This window comes from Lycorma delicatula, chromosome 4, assembly GCF_047948215.1.
Source record: "Lycorma delicatula isolate Av1 chromosome 4, ASM4794821v1, whole genome shotgun sequence".
Lineage (NCBI taxonomy): Eukaryota > Metazoa > Arthropoda > Insecta > Hemiptera > Fulgoridae > Lycorma > Lycorma delicatula.
This window is the reverse complement of record NC_134458.1, coordinates 43,922,829-43,946,484: the sequence shown is the minus strand read 5'-3', so window position 1 is coordinate 43,946,484 and position 23,656 is coordinate 43,922,829. Positions and strand designations below refer to the sequence as shown.

The 23,656-nt window shown below is 30.7% G+C and overlaps 1 protein-coding gene across 1 annotated transcript in view; it reads left to right on the top strand.

The window, feature by feature from the left end:
- LOC142323329 (histone lysine demethylase PHF8-like) overlaps nt 1-23,656 on the top strand; it is a 64,881-nt gene that overhangs the window by 22,535 nt on the left and 18,690 nt on the right. Inside the window, exons 6-11 of the mRNA XM_075362815.1 lie at nt 925-1,126; nt 8,842-8,946; nt 13,264-13,409; nt 15,081-15,282; nt 18,958-19,170; nt 19,446-19,867. Of these exons, the coding sequence (XP_075218930.1) occupies nt 925-1,126; nt 8,842-8,946; nt 13,264-13,409; nt 15,081-15,282; nt 18,958-19,170; nt 19,446-19,867 (1,290 nt within the window). The remainder of the gene's footprint in view (nt 1-924; nt 1,127-8,841; nt 8,947-13,263; nt 13,410-15,080; nt 15,283-18,957; nt 19,171-19,445; nt 19,868-23,656) is intronic.

Here is a 23,656-nt window from a genome sequence, read left to right as displayed (position 1 = left end):
CAGTCCTCAATGAAAATAGTGAAAATAGCCTCTATTGTCAGAAGCAATATTCCTTTATCACATTAATCCTGGTATGAGATGTTATTCGTGATGATAGACCATTTTCAGAAATGACTTGTGTCACATGTCAAATCACCTAAAATTGTTGGGTTATGGCCCTTAGTTCACATATCTTACTTTTCTGATTAAGTGTCTATTCTTTTTTAACTCTCATCGTTGCTGCTCTCTGAATGCTTCCTTAAAAGTTTCTGTTCAAATTGTTATGCTATTTTCACTTCTTGATCATTCTGTTAAGATGGTATTTGTGTATCTGTATTGTTTTACTTGTTAAAATTCTTCCCTTGTTTTGTGCAGATATTCATTGGCTTTTTGTCTCCTATCCTCATTACTTTGGTTAATATTAGATCTATTAGAAACAGCTAATTAAATGTTATATTCAAAAAAAATTGCTAAAAAAAAATGGAACTTTTAATTTTAAACTCCAGTGAGTCTTAATTTTTATATAGAGATATAAAAGTGCTTTAATATAAGACTTGGAGAATATAATAATTTTCTGTCTTTTTAAGTAATGAATATCACTGTTTATGTTTGACTGTTCTTTTTTGTTTGCAAAGTTCTATTGTGCCATTATCTTTCAATCATCACTAAGATTAGCAGTTTAAATAGAATCATCAAAACTGAAGTTTCAAAATTACTGAAATATTTTAAGTGTAGCTTGAAGATTTAAAGGAGAAAACTGAAAAAAAGAGAAGGGTTGTTAAATCTGCCTGTGATCAGGAGGTGACATCTTATGCAAATGCATAACTAATCTGACCTAGTTGTTTTTGGTTAAAGAACACAATTTGTGTGTAAGTCATTAATTTTTTTAATTATTAATTAATTTTATCCAAATGTATTCCTAAATGAATTCTCTTTGAATTGTAGGTTGGCAGAAATTGTGGAGGCTCCTTATATCGCACGTAAGTTAGACTGGGTTAACACTATGTGGCCAAATGATATAGAAGATGATGATACTCAATACAAAAGACCTGAAGTTCAGAAATATTGTTTAATTGGTGTTAAAGATTCTTATACTGATTTCCATGTTGATTTCGGTGGCACATCAGTATGGTATCATGTTTTGAAGGTATAGTTGTTATCTGTAATTTGAGTTTTTATGAAAGATATCAATTCAGTAATAACTAAAATATATTATTATGAAACTTTGAAGACTTATTCTGGTAGCTCTAAACTCTGGTGTTCATATGCTTTAAGATATAGGCCATTATCAGTAATTTTTTAAATTAGTAAATTAAAAGTGACATATGAGAGCACTCAAAAAGTTATCTACCTAGGAGTGTTGTGAGTTTCGTATTGAGATGTGTTTGATACCTATATATAGTTGATAATATGTGTGTGCTACGACCTAATTGTGTTAGAATTTCTGTTACAAGTGTTGATACAGTAGTCCTTCAAAGTTAGTAACCCGGCTATGGTAATGGATTTGCAGAAATTGGAGCATCGATCAATCATAGAGTTTCTCACCAAAGAAGGGAAATGTCCAAAGGACATCCATAGTAGGATGGTGATAATGTGCTTCACAAAACTAAGTGAATTTCTGGTCCAAACAATTTAAGTGGGGCAGGGAATCCATTTAAGATGATCCCTGCAACGGAAGACCTGTGGAAGCAACCACAACCCGACATTGGTTATGGAAGATAGGCATGTTAGGGTCACAATACTTGCTATAGAATGTGGGTTGTCTGAAGGAACCATTATAACAATACTTCATCACCATTTACACATGACAAAAGTCAGTTCCTGGTCCCACGAAACCTCACACCACATCAGAAGCAATGTTGTGTGTAGTTGAGTGCGGAGAACTTGCAGCTGTATGAAAGGAATCCTACAAATTTTTTCAGTAGGTTGGTGACTGGTGATGAGACGGGTTCATTACTGGTACCCTGACACCAAACAAGAGTACATGTAGTGAAAACACAAAGGATCCCCAAGACCTAGCCATTGGCTGGGAAGATCATGGTCACAATTTTTTAGGATAGTGAGAGAATTTTGGTGATTGAATACATGGAGCACAAGCAAGACTATCAGTAGTATTGTCTACACTGTGTATCTTCAGAAGCTATGGGCAGCAATAAAGGAAAAACGGCGAGGGAAGGTAACCAAAAGTGTCTTGCTATTTCATGACAATGTTCCAGTCCACTCATCACATGTTAGAAACCAAACTTTGAGAGAGTGTAGATTTCAAGAACTTCCCCACCCTCTCTACAGTCCGGACCTGGTCCCCATTGATTTTCCTGTTCATAAACCTCAAGAAAAATCTTCTGGACAGACATTTTCACAATGATGATGAATTGAAAATAGCTGTTTCAGGGAATTTTGAGGGGCAAGATAAAAATTATTTTTACTCTGGTATAACCTCTGTGCAGGCTAAAAGGAGCAAGTGTGTGGAAGTGCAAGGGACTTATATTGAATAATAAAAATGACACTACCTCTCCACCACCACTCTTTTTAAGGTAGGTAGATAACTTTTTGGTCCCCCTTGTATAATTGCTTAGTACTAAAAAAATAATACTTACGTTATCTGATGCAGAATGTAATAATAGTAGTTCATTTTATATCAGTGATTGAAATTACAAACATACCACTTAATGTTTTTTGTATTTTATTTATAATTTTAATTTAATTTGCAAATAAAAGGCTCTGATGAAGCAAAGATATCTGCAAACGTATTGAGTGTGGAGGTTTAAGTGGTGTTAATTTTTAATAATAATATTTGTATCTATTGTCTATAGCCTAATCAAACTTTGAAAAGACTTGTGATAAATTTGAAAATGTTAGAAAAAATGCACATAATTGCATAGTGCAATTTGTATTATTTATCCATAGTACAAATGACAGTACAGTAATTTTATAATAAATAAGGGAAAGTGAGGATACATTTTTATGATATACAATGAAATGTTTACACATGTGTTTGTTAATTTTGGGAACCAGGATTGTCTCCTATAAATTAGAATGAAACATTCCTATTTTTGTTCACTTTAAGGTATTCTTTTGGTATAAGAATGGAAAAAGATACCATTTTGAGTTTTCCCCCATTTTTGAGTTTTAAATGTCATGTAGCTTGAATTTGATTACTTGCTGTTAAAGAACTATTGCAAAAATCCTGCTACTATATTTACATAAGGTAGCCAATTCTGTTAATTGATCACTGCTTAAATTTCAGATTTGTTCCTTGAACTATTTATAAGCTGTTATTCAATTTGTAAAACAAAGTTGTCTTCAGAATGCATACGGATTTGTCTTCATCGTTATTTTAAATTGATTTATATCATATTTTTAAAGGTTGTCGTTAACCTGAATGTTTTTAGATAATTTTATTTATCTATTATTTTGATTGTTCTTTTACGTGAACTGTAAAATGTGGGAAAATGATGAGAAGAGGTCTTTAGAGATATGTTTTCCTCAGCTTTTGTTTGGGTACTTGCTGGACAAACCTTTTCTGTTACAAGTTGCATATAGTGCTACATTGTAGTAGATACGAGTAGAGTCTCTTTTTATTCTATTTTGCTTCTATTTATTAATTCATTTATGTATATTCAAGTTTTTCTGGATAGTAACTGATTATATGACTGCTTTGTTGGTATTTATTCTTAAATGTTTTTGGTGTTTGCTTTTAATTTTATATTAATAAAAGTTTTTTTGCTTTTTTTTGTGTTTTAAGTTTTTTATTTTTGTACATACAATGTTTCAAAATAATGGACTCAGGACAGAACTCTGTGGCACCCTGCATGTGGAATGAAACCAAATGTCTGAGCCATCCAGTTTATATATGAGATGCTTGTCATCCAGGTAATTCTGGAGAATATGTTGGAGGTAGCCGCTAATGCCTCGCTCCCTCAGTGCTTGGAATATGGAATTCCAACTGAAGTAGTTAAATGCATTTTCCACATCCAGGAGGACCACCATTGGGATCCTCCAGGTCCCAGCAGCCACCTCGCTCACCCTGCTCATCAACTCAGTCACTGCATTGACTGCTGATCTGCCTGCTCAGAACCTGTACCTCAGGTGCAATCCAACTTTGCTATCGATCCGTTTGTGAAGACGGTTATCCAAAAATCATTCCAGCAACTTGCAGATGTTAATAAGACAGATTGGTTGATATGGTTTAAGAACACTTGCTACCCCATACTTCCTGAGCAGGACGATTCTGGAATGCAGCCCAGGTCCAAGGTGTTGTTAAATACCCACAGCAAAGTCTCCGGCATCTTCACCAAAATGTGGACCACCTCCACCGGGATCCTATCAAGACCTGGGCCTTTACGCAACTTCATAGGCCAGTCAGCACGAATAAGCTCTCTTTTTGCAAGGGCGGGATGTTCTCTACCACTATCTTGGTGTGGAAAGAGGGTCTGCACACAAGACCTAACCTGCTCTTCAGTCATCACAGGAAGGAAGCGACCAAGTCTTCCAGCCATGAGCTGGTATCCTCTACCCCAGGGATTGTTATCAATTTCAGCACAGAGCTGCCCTAGCCTCAGCGTAATCCTGTTTAGAAGCGGCAACACCTGTGGGGGTCCCACGTCTATTGGCCCGCTGATACGCTTGCATTTTAGCCCAATATTTCTAGTGCAGAAGGGCTATGGTCAGGCTCCACCAGTATGTGTGCTGATGTCTCCTGATATCATACGTTACTCCAGAAGTCCTACATCCTTCTTTTACTATGTGTATAAGTTTCTTTGGCGATACCACCCCAGCCAGCTGCTGCTCTATCTGCTGTGTGAACCTCCCGCAACCACTATTTGAGGTACCCAGTCTGGCCAAAGAGACGAGTCCTGAGTGAGCCCTGTAGTCAAACTGGATCAACAGATGGTCAGACAGGGACTCCTCCTGCAAAATCCTCCAATCACCATAATCGTTGACCTTGGAATCCACTACAAAATCCAGGTCAATTGGCAAACTAGAGCTGCCTTGGGTGTACATGTTGCCCTCTTCATTAATGTACATTAATCCTAGTGCGCTAACTATGTCGCTCAAGTGTGAGCCTCAGACTGATGAAATAGTACCTGAGAAGTCAGGGACTTTGCATTGAAGTCTCCTGCCAACAACACATTCTGGTCTGCATGCCCACCAGTTTCTTTGCCCAGGGTGTCCAAGAAGTCAATGAAGTTTTGAACTGCGACATTAGGTGATTGGTAACAACTGTGGACTACCAGTTCCCCCTGGTCAGTCCATACAAAGACTGCTCCTGCCCCACTTGCCACCAATGGTACACCACCATTGGGAAAACCAATGGTTGCTGAGGCCAAACTGTCTATTAGCCATCTCTCGCTCTCAACGACCGCCACATTGGGTTCTGCAATGTTGACCTTATCAACTCTGTCCCTCCTGGCTACCTCCCAGCCGAGATCAATAGCCCTCCAGCAGCAGTTTGAATTGAATTGTACGAACCTCATTTTTGAGACACATCTATTTTTAAAAACCAGATTTAAAAATAGACCTCAAAAAGCACTAGTCCACCAAATTCTGCTCAATTTGAGTACCCACATGGTATATTTTGGGGTTGTGGAGGGTTGGTGGGGAGGTAAAATGCATTTCTCTAAATCCAAGGTCAGATTTGGATGGGGAGGGGGTAAAAGATGGGAAAGTACTGGATTGGATCCTGAAGGATTTGGTTGGGAAGGGATTGGATACAAAGCTGTAGCGGAAGGAAGTTTCTCCCTACACCCTTAGGACTTGGAATAATTCCTATTAAAGAAAATATATGAAAATTATTCTAAGTCCTTGTTTACTAAGTGAGGACCTTTGTCACTAGCCTGCAACCACTTATTTGTAGGACTTAGAAAATTTCTTCTCCGTACACTGTTCCAATGTATTACTTATAAATTGAAAATTTATATAAAATCCATGTACCTTGTTAAAATTACGCATGATGTGGATCCAGGAACTTTATGGTGCCCCCTAATAGGTAACATTTATATCCACACCAAAAACCTTTAATAAAACTACACAGTATAGTTATTCCATCGCCTAACTAACCAAACAACTGTTCACCATTAAAAAACTCAATAAAATCATCAATCCATATCCAAACTCGATAAAATTTTACAGATGTAATCACTATATACCAAACCACAAGTCCAATTGCATGTATCCGGTAAAAAATCAAGAAAAACCAATCAAAAGCTATCAGAACGCGGAGCCCTCAGAACAGTTCTACTTGAAGTGAAGCCTCCAACTTGACTAAAATATATCTAACTTAATGCCAGAAAACATAACATAATAAATCATTAATAAAAAATGGGGTATGTAGAGATTCACCAGTGCTGAATTGGTAGGTGATGTGCCTAAAATTTATGGAAGAGCCATCAAAATGGAAGTAAAATAGCTATGGTGACAGATGATGATGTGAATAAACTTGCTTTCAATCTGTTGAAAAAAAAGAAGACCATGCATACAATGGCTAGAAAATTTAATACTGGGTGATACAATACCAAAAAAGAAACATGAAAATGGTGTTGAAACACATTGACGTGGACTGATACAACTTAGTGTTATAAAAAGACATCATTACCAATTTCATGATCATCTTAATGAGAAGAAAGATGTTCTTCAAATGTAAAAATATAATCTACACATTTTTGCACAATAAACTAAATTAAAACTAAAGCATCTAATTTCGAACAATCAGTAGGTTGGCTAATGATATTATATTTCATAAAAATTTTAGAAAGATCAACTACTATTATTATAAATAATTAACATTTATAGGTAGTAAAATAAGTTAGTAGTAATATAAAATAAGTTAAAGTAGTATAAAATAAGTTACAGAAGTAAAATAGGTAGTATAGTACTTCTGTATACTTTTTTTTTTGTAATTTGTATTTTTTTACTTTGCAATAAATAGATTTGGCAGTGGTTTGACTAGTTTAAATGTATTAGTAAATGGTTTACATATAAGTAAATACACAACTGCAAGAGGGGTGTTATTGTTAGATAATTATTCAAAATATTATACAAACTGTATGCATGTAAAAAAACAGGCTTGGCATCTTTATTACTGCTGTGCAGTAACTATAAGCTGTATATATAGTAAGTAATTTATTGAATTGAATATAGCAGCAGAATATAGGAAAATTATTATTCAAATTATATATAATTTTTTTTTTAAGTTTGTCTTTTTTCTTATCACTAGTGGATTTGCAATATGTTCATCAGTTTTAATTTCATTAAGAATGATTCTTCTATATTGCAATTTCTTTTCTATAACATACAAACGTTTTTGTTTTAATAACTATACTCATTTGCTAAAACAGCACATATGAAAGTGCTTATGATAAGAAAAAAGAAATACTAAAAATAAAAGCATAAATATAATATAGTATATATAAATGGCCGCTTTTTCCAGTAAATTCCAAATTAAAGCTGTAAAGCTGTTATATCAGATTTAATTTCATTATAAAAATATGCATGCATGCACACACACACACACTCATGTATATATATATTCAGTAATAACATGTTAACCATCAACACTGTAACAGAAAAAAAACTAATACCAATAATCGACTTTCATGGGATCCCGCATCATAATTCAGTATACAATTCTATAATTACATCAAACAAATAATAAAAATTTTAAATTTACAAAACAATAAGCACATCAATAACCATTATTAATCTGTTTATATTTTATACATTTTAGTTTATAAAATATTTATATTTTATTAAATTTTAATTATTTGTTTTGATGTAATTATAGAATTGTGTACTGACTGATGGTGTGGGATCCCACATAGTAGACTATTGGAATTAATTTTTTTTTAGGTTTTTCTGTTACTATGTTGATGGTAACATAATATTATTGAATTTAATTAGCACACTCATTAATATTTTGATAAATTATTTGAATTTTCAAAAAAAAAATAAAAATATATATATATATATATATATATATGTATATATATTAAAATAGTCATTTATTTGATATGGTTACTGAAGAAGAAGCAGGTTGCACTATATGCACTATAAAAGCGGTTTAATAAAAAATTGATAAAAATAAAAATAGTTTGGTTATAAATTAACATATATATATATATATATATATATATATATAAATTTATTTATTTATAATAATAATAATCTGTTTTTGTTTGTTTTTTTTAATATTTCATTGAGATTATTAATTTTAAATTTGATTTTATTTATTTATCATATTGAAAAAAATTATTTATAAGATTATCAAAATAAAAAAAATATATATAAAACTGCTTATAAGGTAATAAAGAGTTGAATATATTTAGTTAATGAATAGTTTTATTGTATGATGTAAGCAATATATATACAAATATTACCGATTATGACATTAAAATTTAAATTAAAAATGATTTATTAAAAACAGAAATAAATAATTTTCCAACTATAACATAATATATGCATGAAGATTATTTTACTTGTGGTAACAAATTTTATCTATATGCCAAAGTGTGACAGTTGGAATGCCTTTATTTGAATTGTAGTTGAAATTTATTTAAGAAAGATTGTAAAAACTGTAGATGGATATTACTTACAGATGTACTTCTGTTGGTGAAACGTGGACAGTCATGTCTGTAATTTGCAGTATTAAAATTAACATTTAATTATCTTGTAAAAGATTATTATTATTTACCTTAAATTAAAGAAAATAGAACTTTGTTTTTTTTTATTTAATGAAAAATAAATCCATTTATGCCATCATTGGACATCTCAGTCCATTTTATTATCTGCCTTTTACATTATATTATGATTTTTAATACTTTATAATGGCTATAGTGATGTATAAAATTTATTGGTCTGTTTTAGGGAGAGAAGATTTTCTATTTAATTAAACCAACTCTTGCCAATTTATCACTGTACCAACGTTGGATGACTTCTAGTACTCAGTACGAGACATTTTTTGGGGATCAGGTAGGATAATAGTGTACAATGAATTACAAATTTGGTTTTAGTTTTACAATAATGACTAATGGTAAAAATCATCCCCTGTATTGATATATACTGAGCTTTACTGTGTTTTCTGTTGTTGCTTTACATGTCACCATTTATATGTAAAATTAGTAAGTTATATTAGATGTTAAAAATGTCTTTATTTTTACATTTTATTAATAGTCGCAAGCCAACAGATCTGGAGAAATGGCATACCATGAAAGGTCACTATTTCTCGATACGACACAGTCCTGGAAACATCTATCGTAGCACATTCACTGACATTCTTGCTGTGTGTGCGGTAGCTCCATCCTGTTGACTCTATACGTTTGCAGTATTGATTTCAAGACAATGTAACTCTGGTGCAAGGAGATTATTCTGCATTTCCACATAACGAACTGAAGTAATCAAAACTGTTCGACTGTTCTCTTCATAAAAATATGGACCTATCACACTGAATTTAGCTATTGTGTACCAGACTGTTACATGTTCACAAGTGACCTCTTGTGAAGCTTATGAAGATTTTCTACTATGCAGTACCAGAAAGTATGTCTGTTCACACTCCAAAAAGGTGGAAGTTCGCCTCATATGACATTATGATTGTCTCATTAATAAGAATATTTATAATCAAATCGGTAGTATTTTCGCTTTTGAAAGTCACACTGGTTTAATTTTTGAACTGCTACAATTTTACATGGATGAAAATGAAGATCCATATGCAGTATCTAACAAATACTTTGATCTGATATGCTCAGCACAATGGCATGTTGTGTGGTAGGGGGTGTGGACACCTGATTTTTGACCGACGCAAAGCTTCGATATTTAAGGGAGTGTGTCTATAATAAATGCATGATGTTGTTTGTTCCTGTCCATTAATACTGAAATGGGATTGAGCAAAGTGTACAATGTTACTGGTCTGATTCTCCCCACACAAATAGGCAAGACAGTCTTATTCAAAACCATTTGGTTTTTGTGACCAGTCCCTGTAGTTAGTATTATCATTATCATCAATTTGCATAGTGCTGAGCTGTTATGTTAAACAGTGTTTGATGGAATTTTCTTTTGATGGCATAAATTGGTTAATGTCCTTTCAATACCACAGCAGAAATTAAAAATAGATTAAGCCCGAAACTAAACATTTAAGGTGAAAAACAATTTCCTTAATCTTTTTTCATACTACTGGCACATCTGTCAGTCTTTGGCCATAACACTGCTAACACTTTTTTGTGTTACCTTAAAACATGTTATTTTGAAATGCGTTTTTTCTAAAAGTCATTTTTATCACTAATTTTTTTCCTTTAGCAGTGTGATTATTTATTATGTAGATAAAGAATAGAATTTTTGGCCTTACTCAATGTATCTTCTTTATAGCTCTGGTTTAATGTTAAAAAAGGACACAAGTAAAATTGACATTATGTACTATTGAAGATAAAAATAAAACTATTTTCAATATAAAATGACATATAAAAAGCAGTTCTATTAATTTACATTTCAATGTAGGTATATTTTTACAATCTTTATCTTATGATAATAATTTATTATAAATTAAAACTAAATAGACCTGTTTGTATGTTGTAATCCTGTCTATGCAAAAATTTGACTTATGTACTATTTATCAGTTTCATATAATTTGGCTATTAATTATCAGAATTTCTTTTCAATTACATCAAATGATTCATTAAAATTAAAATGGTTTTACATAAAACATTAAAAAATAATCCATTGGAATAGTTTACATTATCAGATATCTAGCATGTGTATAATAATGTTTGATAAAAAAAGATTTGTTAAATTTCAATTAATCTGTTTTAGCAAAAAATTTATGTTGACTAATTTTTAATATATACTATGAATAAATTTTTAGAAAAGCAGAATTTTCAAATAAAAATTGTACGAGAAGTTTGTACTTTACTGATGTCATCTAAATTTTTTGTGTCTGTAGACCTGGATGTAGGATGTAGAGGGTATACTGAAATGGAACAACTAGCACTAGATAGGGAATCTTGGAGAGCTGCATCAAACCAGTCAAATGACTGAAGATAAAAAAAAAGAAAAAGACCTGGAGCATGGTGGATAACAATTTTCATTACATCAGTTGTCATCTTAGTTTAAAGAAAAAACTGTATTTTAGTGAAAGATGTTTTTAGATAGCTATTACCATTCAGTATGTGATCACAACTTGGCACTGAAAACTAGAGAATTTCACAGTGTATATTGTTACAGTATTCACTCACTCTCTCCCACCCTCTCTCTCTCTATCTTTCTTTCTGTCTGCGTGCGCGCGCGTGTGTGTTTCAGTACATTTAACTACAGTTCTATTAAAATAACCTTTTAATCATTTTTTTATAATGGGAAAATAGTATTTGTTGTGTAATATGTCAGTGCATTGTGTATTAATTGATGTTGTTTATTAATTGACATCAGTTAATATTGATAAAATATTGACACAGAAAAATATTGATAAAACAGTTTTAGGGTCTATCATGTAGTTGCTTTGGAAACATTTCTTTACATTAAGGAACTTTTTATTAGATGCTTTTTGTTTTTATACTTTAATACAGTTTTTAATGTATCATTTGTGATTTTATTTTTTACATTAGTTAACTTTATTAATTCAGTTAAAACATTTTATTAGTAAGTAAGATAACTTTTTACTACATAAATGTATTTCTCTTCTATTTGAGTTTATTGTGAAGGTAGTTATTAATATTTTCTAATAGTTATTATTAGTAATTAGCTGCGTCGGATAAATTATGTCAATATTTCTTAAGTATTGATATATTGTGTATCACTATTTTATTTGTGCGATAAGTTCATTAAATTAAGATTTTTTGCTTAAAATTGTAATTAGTCATTGATTATTTTATAAACATCGTATAAATTTAAGGTTTTATATAATTGTTATTTTGAATAAAAATTGTTAATGTATTTTATAACATTAGAAATATAGTTTTTAAATTATTTTACTGAAATTAATCATTTTCAGATCCATATTATTCCTCTGTACTGTTAAATTATATTTAAATTCTATTAAAATAAACCACCTATTGCATTATATTGCGATAAGATGTATCTTAATCTTAATTTTTCCATGAAGTGCTTTCACAGGATCCTGCATTCTCAGTCATGATTGAAAACTGACTGAGGATGCAGGATTCTCTGAAAGTATTTTCATGCAAAAAATTGAGTTAAGATATGTCTTATCTCAATATTCTGTACTAGGTGGTTTATTCTGATGGAATTTAAATATTATTTTTAAATTGTTTATATTACAGCAATGTATAAAAAAAAATTAAACAATTTAGAATCTTTATTTTAACTTGTGTTAGTCTCTGATGTATATTAACATTATTGTTAAAATTCCTTAGTTCATAGAATAATGAGATTACTTTCTTAAAGTATAACTTTTAGTTCTTTAACCGTTTAGAGTCTGTACATGTGTACAGAGATGAAAACTGTTGCCATGAAGGTAATCATGTATAATATGGATTATATACATTCTAGTAGATAAAGTCATTAGTGATTTTTAGAACTTTATATACTGCTGCTAATACAACTACATGATAAAAAAATAAGGAATATTTTGACTGCCAGTCTGTTATATTTCCTAAGGTTCTATCTTTTAAATATAAACAAAACTTTAATGCAGATTCTAGTATGCATGTCCTAAATTATATTTTGTTTGCAGATTTTTTCCAAGTGGTGAATTGTTTATTAATTTTATTTCTTAATTCAAAGTTATTAGAATAAAAAATATTGTAATAGTTAGTATGAATGTTTAAAAACATTCATTCACATGAGGATATTGAATGTGAGGTTAGGCTATCTCGTAATTTTGTATTATAATTCATTGGGAAAACTAATTAATAAACAGAGATTGATGTTATTTTTTAAAACTGTAATACTTTATAATTCTTTATATTTTAAAATAATAATAATAAATTCTGAGTTGGGAGGCCCTAGTAAAGTTGTTAAAGATATAATACTTGCCCATCTTCTAAAAGAATAAAATATACCAAAGCAACTACTTTTTCTGATGGTTTTTCCAGTGTGGTAAAATTGATTGTGTTCAGATTGAAAAGAAAAGTATTTATGATGTAGATAAATCATAAATTGAAGTGTAATTGGATAAATATGCTGCATGCTAAATGCTGATTTACTGGGAAAAAAATCATGTAGGAAGTGTCAAAGCCTGTAAAAGAAGCCTGGAAGTTATGTATAGAAGAATTAAATGCAGTCCTATATTTTTGAATATGTTATTAAATACATACATAACATTGTACTTATTTTGTTTTACAGGTAGATGTATGTTATAAATGTATTGTTAAAGCTGGAAATACTATGTTTATTCCAACTGGTTGGATTCATGCTGTTCTTACCCCAGTAGACTCGATTGTGTTTGGGGGAAATTTTTTACATAGTTTAAATATACCGATGCAACTTCAGTAAGTGTCTGTTGGCTTCTTCTTGTAAATCTTCAATGTATTATTAGTATATTAAAATAATATATTAATAATGTATCATTAGTATATTAATTGGCTTCTTGTAAATCTTTAGTGTATCATTAGTACATTTATGCTAGCATTTTTTAAATACAAAAATGGAGATCGATTAATGGTTATTCTAAGATATTTATTTTTATATGTATAGTTTTGTAGTTATTAACCATTTTCTATTTTAAATAACGTTAATGTATACTGTGATTTACAGTATATAAATATTTTAATTCTGCTTGTATCTCAGAGCTGAAATTAAAATGTTTTCTAAGTTTGTTTGTTAAATTATAAATTAATTATGGATGTTATGTAAAGATAAAAGAAAGTGGCTGTTATTATTAAAAACAACTTACTATCCTGGCCATGCAAATCTCAATTGGTTTTTTTTATTTCACCAGCTTCTTATCCTTTTCCAAGCAACTTTATGAAGTTTCATAAATTAAATGCATGTAAACACTCAAAAGAATATAAATGTTCTTTGTTAATATTAAATAATAATTATTTAATTTTAACAAACTACTTTTTTCATTCTCTGAAAGATCAAATAAATAATATTATATGTGTAATGTCAGATAATTTTGTTTGAAGGAAAGTTCTTAAATTTTACTACAAAAAAAGAGAAAAAATGTACTATTAGAATAAGAAATGAAGGATGTATGCTAAAAGTGAAACTTACCTAGCTCATTTATATATAGGTAAAAAGATAAAACGTATGTTCATTGTCCAAAATAATTTATTTTTTTCATTCATATGTATTTTAAATTTAACTTATTTTTTTAATATTACATTTTTTAAGATCAGATTTGTTTTACAAATGGATGCTCTTAAAGAGTAGAATCTGACTTCATTTGATCTTTTTTGTTGTTATGCTTTGAGAGGAAGTACCTTGTTTGATCTTTGATATAAGTTATTAATTTATAAACATTTGATGATAGATTTTAATTTTACTGCAAATTACTAATTAAACATACACACACACACACACATATATATATAGTAGTTGGTATGAATGTTTAAAAACATTCATTCACATGAGGATATTGAATGTGAGGTTAGGTTCTTTAACCATTAGTGTCTGTACATGTGTACAGAGATGAAAACTTTTGTCCTGAATGTAATTATGTATAATATGGATTATATACATTCTGTTAAAGTCATTAGTGATTTTTAGAACGTTATATACTGCTGTTAATACAACTACATGATAAAAAAAATAAGGAATATTTTGACTGCCAGTCTGTTATATTTCCTAAGGTTCTAGCTTTTAAATATAAACAAAACTTTAGTGCAGATTCTAGCATGCACGTCCTAAATTATATTTTATGTTTGCAGATTTTTTCCAAGTGATATATTTGTTTATTAATTTTATTTTTTAATTCAAAGTTATTAGAATGAAAAATATTATTAACAGTAAATTCACAATAATTGGAGTTATGTACTATAATCTATTAATTGATTTATGAAATTGTTGATTTGATTATTTATTTAATCGATACTCGATTATTACACACGCACGCATGCACACATGCTTATTTATTTTTTGTATTTCATTTATATTTCCTTTTTTTTAATGAGTGTTTTAATGAACTGTTTTATTTGATAATTTTAATTTTATTTCAGAGTTTATGAAATTGAAAAAAAAATTCGAACACCAGAAAGATTCAGATTTCCAGCGTTCGAGACAATAAATTGGTATGCTGCCAAACGATTATGTGAAGAATTAAAAGATATTAATGAAGAAGGTTCAAAAGTGCCAAGTCATCTTCTAGTTGGTGTTAAGGCTCTTTTATTCACTTTAAAACAGTGGAGTCAGGATAAAGATGTAAGTGCCAACATATTTTTAGGTTATGAACATGTGCCTACTGAATACCAAATAAAAGGGACTAATGTCTGATTTATCATTATATGAAATGGCATTAATATTGAAAGCGTAAATCTAAGTCTTGGGCTCACTAATTGTAGAAAAACAAGTATTTTTTCTTAAGTATCTTAATTTAAAAAAAAAATTTTTTTAGATGTTGCTCTACAAAAATGTGTGGTATCCCACAGAATCAAATTTTAGCCACTTATCCCAGAAACTTAATTTGCTATTTTTCTGCATAATTGATCAAAATAAAATTTTTATTTTGCTTTAAATATAATTTTTTTTTTACTCGATAACATTATTTTTGGACAATTATTCAGTTTAAACATTTTTAAATCAAAATTTCTTTGGAATGAAAGTCCTTAAGTCTGACAAAATTATATTCTGTAAAAGTGAGCCATAATATCCAGTATATCATATCATCAACATATGATATGCACCGTTATTATAGTTTTTTTTTATCAAACAAATCTAAACCGGCATATATCTTCCTAAATTTTGTTGAATTATGCTTATTGAAAAGTTTTTTCATTGTTACATATTGTAATCTTGCATTTGAATTTGTAATAGATCTCATTTGTTAAAAGTTTATCAAACACAACTCTACATCACCTGACTTAATTTTTTCTACTTCATTTCATTTTGAGGCCAATTTGACTATTTCTTCTATTTTCTTTTTCATAGATATTCAATTGAGATATAATTAGCAACTACATTGAGTAGGCCACAACTTATATCAAGCTGTTATTTCATTCCACAAGGCACTTGTTTTTTATTATTTCATAATGTTGGACTTCACCAGTCATATGATGTTAATTTAATTTTTTAATCAGTATCCAGAATTAACTCATTTAAATCCAACGAAGATAATTAGCATTAAAAGTGGCCAGTATGTGATTCCTAATTGATAATTACAAAAAAATGTTTGTTCAGCAATAGAAATTCTATTATATTATTTAGGTCCATATTGATTGTATTTAGAGCTGTTGGATGAATTTTAGAATTGTCAGTTGGTGTACATGATTCTGATTCCAGATTATAGTATGATTTTGAAAATCTTGTTTAAGATTCATGTAACAGTAAATTCACAATAATTGGAGTTATGTACTATAATCTATTAATTGATTTATGAAATTGTTGATTTGATTTATTTATTTACGTTCTAATTTATAAAACTACTTGACAAAAGATTAAAAAAATAATACTTTTTTTAACTTTACTATAAGCTGCTTGAAGTATAATTATGAAAAGGATTTGCAGAAATAAAAAGAAACAACATAGAAAGAAGGAAGAAGATAAAAAATAAGGTAATAAGTTCGAGGTTTTTTGAATGATAATGTTTAAAGTTGAAACTTAGTGAACCAAATAGGTTCAGTTCTTTATTGAACTTATTATATAGAAGTGCAGTATACCTTGAAAGAAGAAATTTTCAAGAACAATCCCATCATCTCGTAATGAAGGGAATTAAGTTTCATGTAGGTGTAAATGAGATTATAAAAGTTCTATGTAGTTAATGGCAACATTAACTATAGTTATAGCAACTGCCATGCATACTTATGCATGGCAGTTGCTATAACTGTTGTAGTTGTAAGCATCTTGACACAAATTGCTCCCAAAAATGGGATTGTCACTCATGAGGCTAACATGAATCCTGTACCATATTTATTAAAAGTGAGGAACAAAGTAGTTTCCCACTGCCTTTTTCAGTAAGCCTAAAATGCAAGGTCTGTTTAGAAAATAACTGAACATTTTTAATTACGCGCCAACAGAGATATTTAGTGATGTGCAGTTGGCAGCATGGTGTTCCGTTAAATCTCCGTAATATTTAAAATTAATAATAAAGATTAAAAAAATAAAGTTGGTTATTTTCTGAACAGACCTTGTAATGTCTTATATCATCATGCCAAGCCCTCTGAAATAGACTGATACTCACTCCTACTAGAGACACCTTCACTCTGTTTACCACAGTAATAAGTAAAAGTGGTATAGGTAAAGTAGTAAGACACAGTAATGGATCCATCTCTGTGGAAAACAAAACATTTAAATAAAATATTTTATAATAATTATCATATATATATACACGAGGGCTATTCAGAAAGTAAGGAACATTTCGGAATTTTAAAAAACCAAGTACAAGAAAAACTTTATTATATACATGTGAAAGAGGGACTAAAATACTACTTTTCAACATAATCACCATACAAATTCAGGCACTTATCATAGCGGTGGACAAGCTTTGAAATTCCTGTGTCATAGAATTCTGCCACCTGTGATCTCAACCACTCGGTGACGCGTACTTGGAGCTCCTCATCGTCGTCAAAACGCTGTGTTAACGCTAGCCAGGTCTTCATTTTCAGGAGCAAGTGAAAATCACTTGCAGCAAGATCTGGACTGTAGTGGGGATGAGGAAAAACTTCCCAGTTGAACGAGTTCAAGTGTTCTTGCATACGGTTTGCCGTGTGAGGTCGGGCATTGTCATGCAAAAGCAAAATTTTAGATGACAATTTTCCTCGGCGCTTGTTTTGGACAGCTCTCCTAAGGTTTTGCAATGTTTGGCAGTATCGCTCAGAGTTTATTGTTGCACCACGCTCGAGAAAATCAATAAGAAGAACACCTTGCCTGTCCCAGAACACTGTTGCCATGATCTTCCTTGCCAACAAAGTTTGCAGACATTTCCTTGGTTTTTTTAGGGAAACTTGTGTGCCCCTACTCCATGGACTGCAATTTTGTCTCACAATTCACATGTTTCACCCAGGTTTCGTCTCCTGTTACGATTCGATCCAGTAGTGCATCTCCATGACTGTGGTAGGCCTCCAAAAACGTCAAAGCTGCCCCCATTCGTTGTTCTTTATGGTGATCTGTAAGCATTTTTGGCACCCATCTTGCACAAAACTTGTGGTAGCCTAGCTTCTGTGAAACAATTTCAAACAATAAAGTGCGTGAAACTTGCGGGAAAGATAGAGAAAGCTCAGTTATTGTGAAACGGCGATTTTAACGAATCTTTTCGTCAACTTTGGAGACCAGATCGTCAGTCACAATGCTCGGACGTCCACTCATCTCTTTATCGTGAACATTTGTTCGGCCATTTTTAAACTGAATGCATCATTTCTTGACAGAACTTTCACTCATTACATTGTTCCCGTACACTTCACATAGTTCCCGATGAATTTGTATTTGTTTTAAGTTTTTTGCCAACAAAAAATGAATCAAGACCGCACCCCACAACTGGCGGGATTTTCGATTGCAGCACACATTTCAAATTTGTATATAAAAAAACGGGCAGTGCGGAGATGTTCCCGTTGTCACGGCTGGACGCTGACTGAGGTGCCAAGCACGAGCACACCATTATATACGCGCCTGGCGGCGTCAGGTGGAAACGTTCCTTACTTTCTGAATAGCCTTCGTATAATAATAGATATAGTTAAAAAATCTTATAATAATTCTTATCTCTGCTCAGTAGGGAAAAGCATGATCATACGGCCAGATTTAATGTAGTATTAATTTCATAATATATACCTATAAATGGTCTTTTGTTTTTTGAATTTAGCATTTTTTTATTTTTAGAGCTTAAAATAAAAAAAAACCTGTAAATTTAGTTACCTGATGGCAAGTGATTGTAATTTTTTTTTTCAGAGCAACAAAAGTAGGAAAGAAGAAATTCCACTAAGTGTTGAAGGTCCAAAATTATTAAAAAATTTGAGTAAGGAAATTCGCCATGCCGAAAGATATTTGAATTCATTAAATCCACCTAAACCAGAACGAGAATCAAAAAGGAAGAAAAAGAAACCAGTTTATAAAGACTTTGTAGACTATTCTCAACCTCAGACTAATGTTTCCAATGAAGAGGTGTGCGAGTTATTTATCCTTTATTCTTATAGCATAGTCATATGTAGCTGTAAAGTATGTAAACTTAACTTCTCTGAAGTTCAAGAGGTACTGAAGAGTTTGTAATGCAGGTTTTTAATTGTAATGCGTACCTTAGCAAAATACAATACTATTTTACAAATTTATAGCAATAAAAAAAAAAAAAAAGCTAAATTTTTCCCCATTATCTTGTGTAACATATTTTAATTATAGTTGTGAAATATATCCATGTTTTATATTCTTTGCATATTTTTCAGATTAAAATGGAAGTAAAAGAGCCATTAAAGCTAAGTATTAAAGTTCTGAATAATAAAAAATTCCGATTAAGCAGTGAGGAGAATAAAGTGAAAGTAAAGCAGGAAGTGCTACCTGTTTCTTCAATACCTGCATCAGTGCCTACTACTGTACCTGCACCATTGCGGCCGCCTCTGAAATTAACATTACCTAAACCTGCCACTTATCCATATTCTACATCATTAACTGATGATAATAAACAAGACAGCAAATCATGGTTTGTGGCAATGGATTCTTCACCACATGTCAAAATGAAAAAAGAAAAAGGAGAATTAAAGGTAAAACTGGCCAAACAACCTGAGCTGCCTCAAAGATCTCAACAGTCTAATAACCCTGCTGTTTCACAGTCACAGTCTTCACTTACTGTCCGGCCATTTAATACTGGGTTTGTATTTTATAACTATTCATAATTATTCAAATAATTTAATATCATTTTTATTTAAAATTATCCTATAGAAATTACATTTTTACTATTCATGGGAGATATGGCCCAACAGTTACTGTAGTTAGTAATAGGTCTCAATGTAATTGAAAAACCAGGTAGATTCCATAGAAGTAAAGTAAATATGTTGTAGCTACAAGAAAATTAAATGTAGATGTATTAAATAAGTGTTTTTACTTAAGCTATTTCATGATATATTTACAAAATACACAACTCTTATAGTAAACTATTGCAAATAAAAATTAATTGAAATTTTTCTTTACAAAGCACTACAATTAATGTTACAACAATTACTTTAATATTCAACTATTGAATTTATATATTCTTTTGCTGTTACTAGTAAAAGAGGAAAACGCCTGTACTAAACATAAGAGATTGTAATCTAGCCTATTGTATTTGTTAAAACAGATTCATAATACCTGCAGCAAGTTTGTTAATATTTTTCATTTATTTAAAGACTTCTTTTTAGATAAAAAAAAAGAAACATGTATCAACCGCTGTCAGCTTAACCCAAGATCATGTTACAGTCTCAGTCATTAAAGATTTCAGTATCTTGGCACAAAATGAACAAATTGAAAAACTGCAATGCTACATTATAGACCTCACAATTTGTCATTAAAGGTATATCAAAACCCTTTAATTTCCATATTTATTTGTATCAATACTTTGCTTAGATCAGGAGATATGCAGCATTAAAGACAGAAATGACCTTTTCTCTTTAAAGTGGAATATTTAGGTTCAGAAAAGTCATACATACAAAAAAAGAAATTATAGCTAAAGTCTTAAGCTTTCAAATGATTTTAATGCAGTTTACTGAAAAAAATTTGTTTTCCCCATGCACTCAATTAAACACAAAGAAAAACTTTCAAATTTTCAAAACTTTTCTTCTCACTGATTTTTTTTTTAATTTGATGATTATTTAAATCAGAAGTGCACTGTCAAAAAGAAGAGTATTCAAGCTTTAATTTTTTTTTTATTCGTCTCTCTAAGCTCCTTTGTTGCAAAGTTAAAACAGTTTGAATACAGTTTTTTTTTATCATAATATGTAGGTGTCCCTTTAATTTTTTGTACTTGTGTATAATGTAGCAGTAATACGAATTAAAAAAATAAAACCGATTTATATTTGTTATACAGCCACTTTACTGATACAAGTTCGAACATTTCTTTGTTCTGTGTAGAATCACCAAATTTGTTATTTTGACAACTACTTATAATAAATATGGCAAAACAAATAAGTATTTATTATATACAAAGCATTATTATTCAATTGTCAGTGAAGAAATGAAGAAAAAGTGACGGGAAATACATTTACAAGAAAAAATAAATGAACAAACTTTTAAGTTTTGAACATGAATTATAAACAAACCAATTATCTGATATTATATGTTTTTATACCAAATTAAAGCTTAAGACATCCTGTTTAAAATGCTGTTTAGTTTATGAATCTTGTATCATTTCTCAAACATGTATTAAAGTGATTAAGTCATCAATGCTTAAGTCAATTTTTATATGACTCTAGGTCTGTTTGAGTTAAAAAATGCTATTTGTCCAATCCTGCATGAATTGAGAGGATTATCGCTGCTTGTTCTAACTTGCTCAGTACGAATACTGTCATATGCCGTAAATGAGTAATTGCATGTTTATTCCTGTCAGTGCATGTTGCATTTCAAACTTATATAAAGGCAGAAATTGTTTCTTTTATTTTCATTAGCATTTTCCTGTACAATTGGTAGCAAGTTTTTTAAAGTCAATCTTTTACTCATGTATTTGTGAAATCAAAACCATCGTAAGCAAAAAAGAAAAACAGCAGTACATTGCAGAATTTATTAAATACAGATTTATCAAAAATCTCACAAATCAATCATTGTAAATGTGCCTTATTTGTCAAAATTTTTTTTCACATAAAGCGATAAAGCCTTGCAGGCTACAAGATGATTTTAATAATGCACTCAGATAAGAAATACAAAGATGTGGCTTATTTTCAAAACCTGGAAAAGAAGTATGTAGCTCAGCCAATTACATCAAAACTTTTATCAGCGGCTTCCAAGCAATATGATGACAGACTTCGAGCTTTGTACAGTATTTAATTATTAATTGTTAAAACAGGCAAACCACATACTCTTGGGGAAGATTTAATTTTACCGGCAGTAAAAGAAGTAATAACCACTGTGCTCCATAAACCAGCGGCAGATATTATCTGAAAAATTACTTTATACAATAGTTCTGTGCAAAGACAAATTGATGAGATGGCTGAAAACATCGAAGAATCATTATGCAATCATCTGAAGACTTGCAAATTTTCAATTCAATTGTATGAGTCCACTTTAGTAACTAATGAAGTATTGTTGGTGTCATACAAGAGGTTTATCAAAGATGAGAAAATATGTCAAGAACTATTATTTGCTAGAAATTTAGAGACGATGCAAAGGGTGAAACCATATATAATACACTGGAAACACTTTGTGACAAACAGGAAATTCTTTTAAGGAATATTATGTCAATTAATACTGATGGCGCTCTGGCTAAGACAGGGCATCACAAAGGCTTCATAGTGTACTTAAAAAATAAAGTTCCAGACGTGCTTGCGTCATTCATCGCCAGCATTTAGTTGTGAAAAACCTGAATGAATGCCTGCATACATCACTGCAGTATGTTATCAGAGCAGTTAATAAAATCATAAGCAACTCACTAGATGACAGATTATTTAGTCAGGTTTGAGTTGTCAATGTTGAAGATTTCAACCGCTTGCTGCTTCACACAGAAGTCTGCTGGCTATCAAAAGATACTTGTCTGACTCAATTTTACAATCTGTTTGATTCTGTGATAAGAGTTCCTGGAAAACAAAGACACAGAGTTGTGCAACAACCTTATTACATCAAAGAATGATGTTGCGTATTTGACAAACCTATATAAATTGTTTAATGACGTTAATCTCCAGCTTCAAGGCAACGACTTAAACTTGATTTAAACAAAAAATCTTGTTGCTGCTTTGGTAGCTAAACTACTGTTACACTAGAGAAGTAATGGCAGACATGAATTTAATAACTTCCCTAATTTTTCAGCAGTATCTTTCAACAACGACGACTTGCTTGTGTACTGCTAGCAATTGGAGAACCTCCATGGTGGTTTCAAAAAACAATTTCAGGACATTTTAAATATGGATATATCAGACTGGGTGTTGGATTCTTTTTCAAATGTCAACACAGCAGGAGCTCCCAGTTAGAAGAAAAACTTATAGAAATGTCAACAAACAAAGAAATAAAAATAAAATTCAAGAATGGCTACCAAGAATGTTGGCAGTAAAAGCCAATCCCACAACTGTACCCTGGATTATGGTCAATTGTTCAACGATTTCTGATAACATTTCCATCGTATTTGAATGTGGATTTAGTGCTGTAGCAATGTTGCTAACCAAAAGGAGAAATCGGTTGCATGTTATCGAATGCGGCGACTAAAGCTCTTTTTAAGTAAATTCAAGCCTGATATTAACAGACTTAATAAAGCACATCAGATTCATCTTTCACATTAATGTAAGTGTAATTTTTCAAAAGCTTTGTTTTAATTATTGTGTTTTTATATTGAATATGCTATCACTACTGTTGTTATATAACTATATAGATACAATTGTAATTATCTTGAAAGTAATTTTCATAAAAATACTTCCAATATTATTAAATATGCTTTTTAATTGCTCTCATTTAAAATGTAATTTTCATTTCAGAAATAGAATAT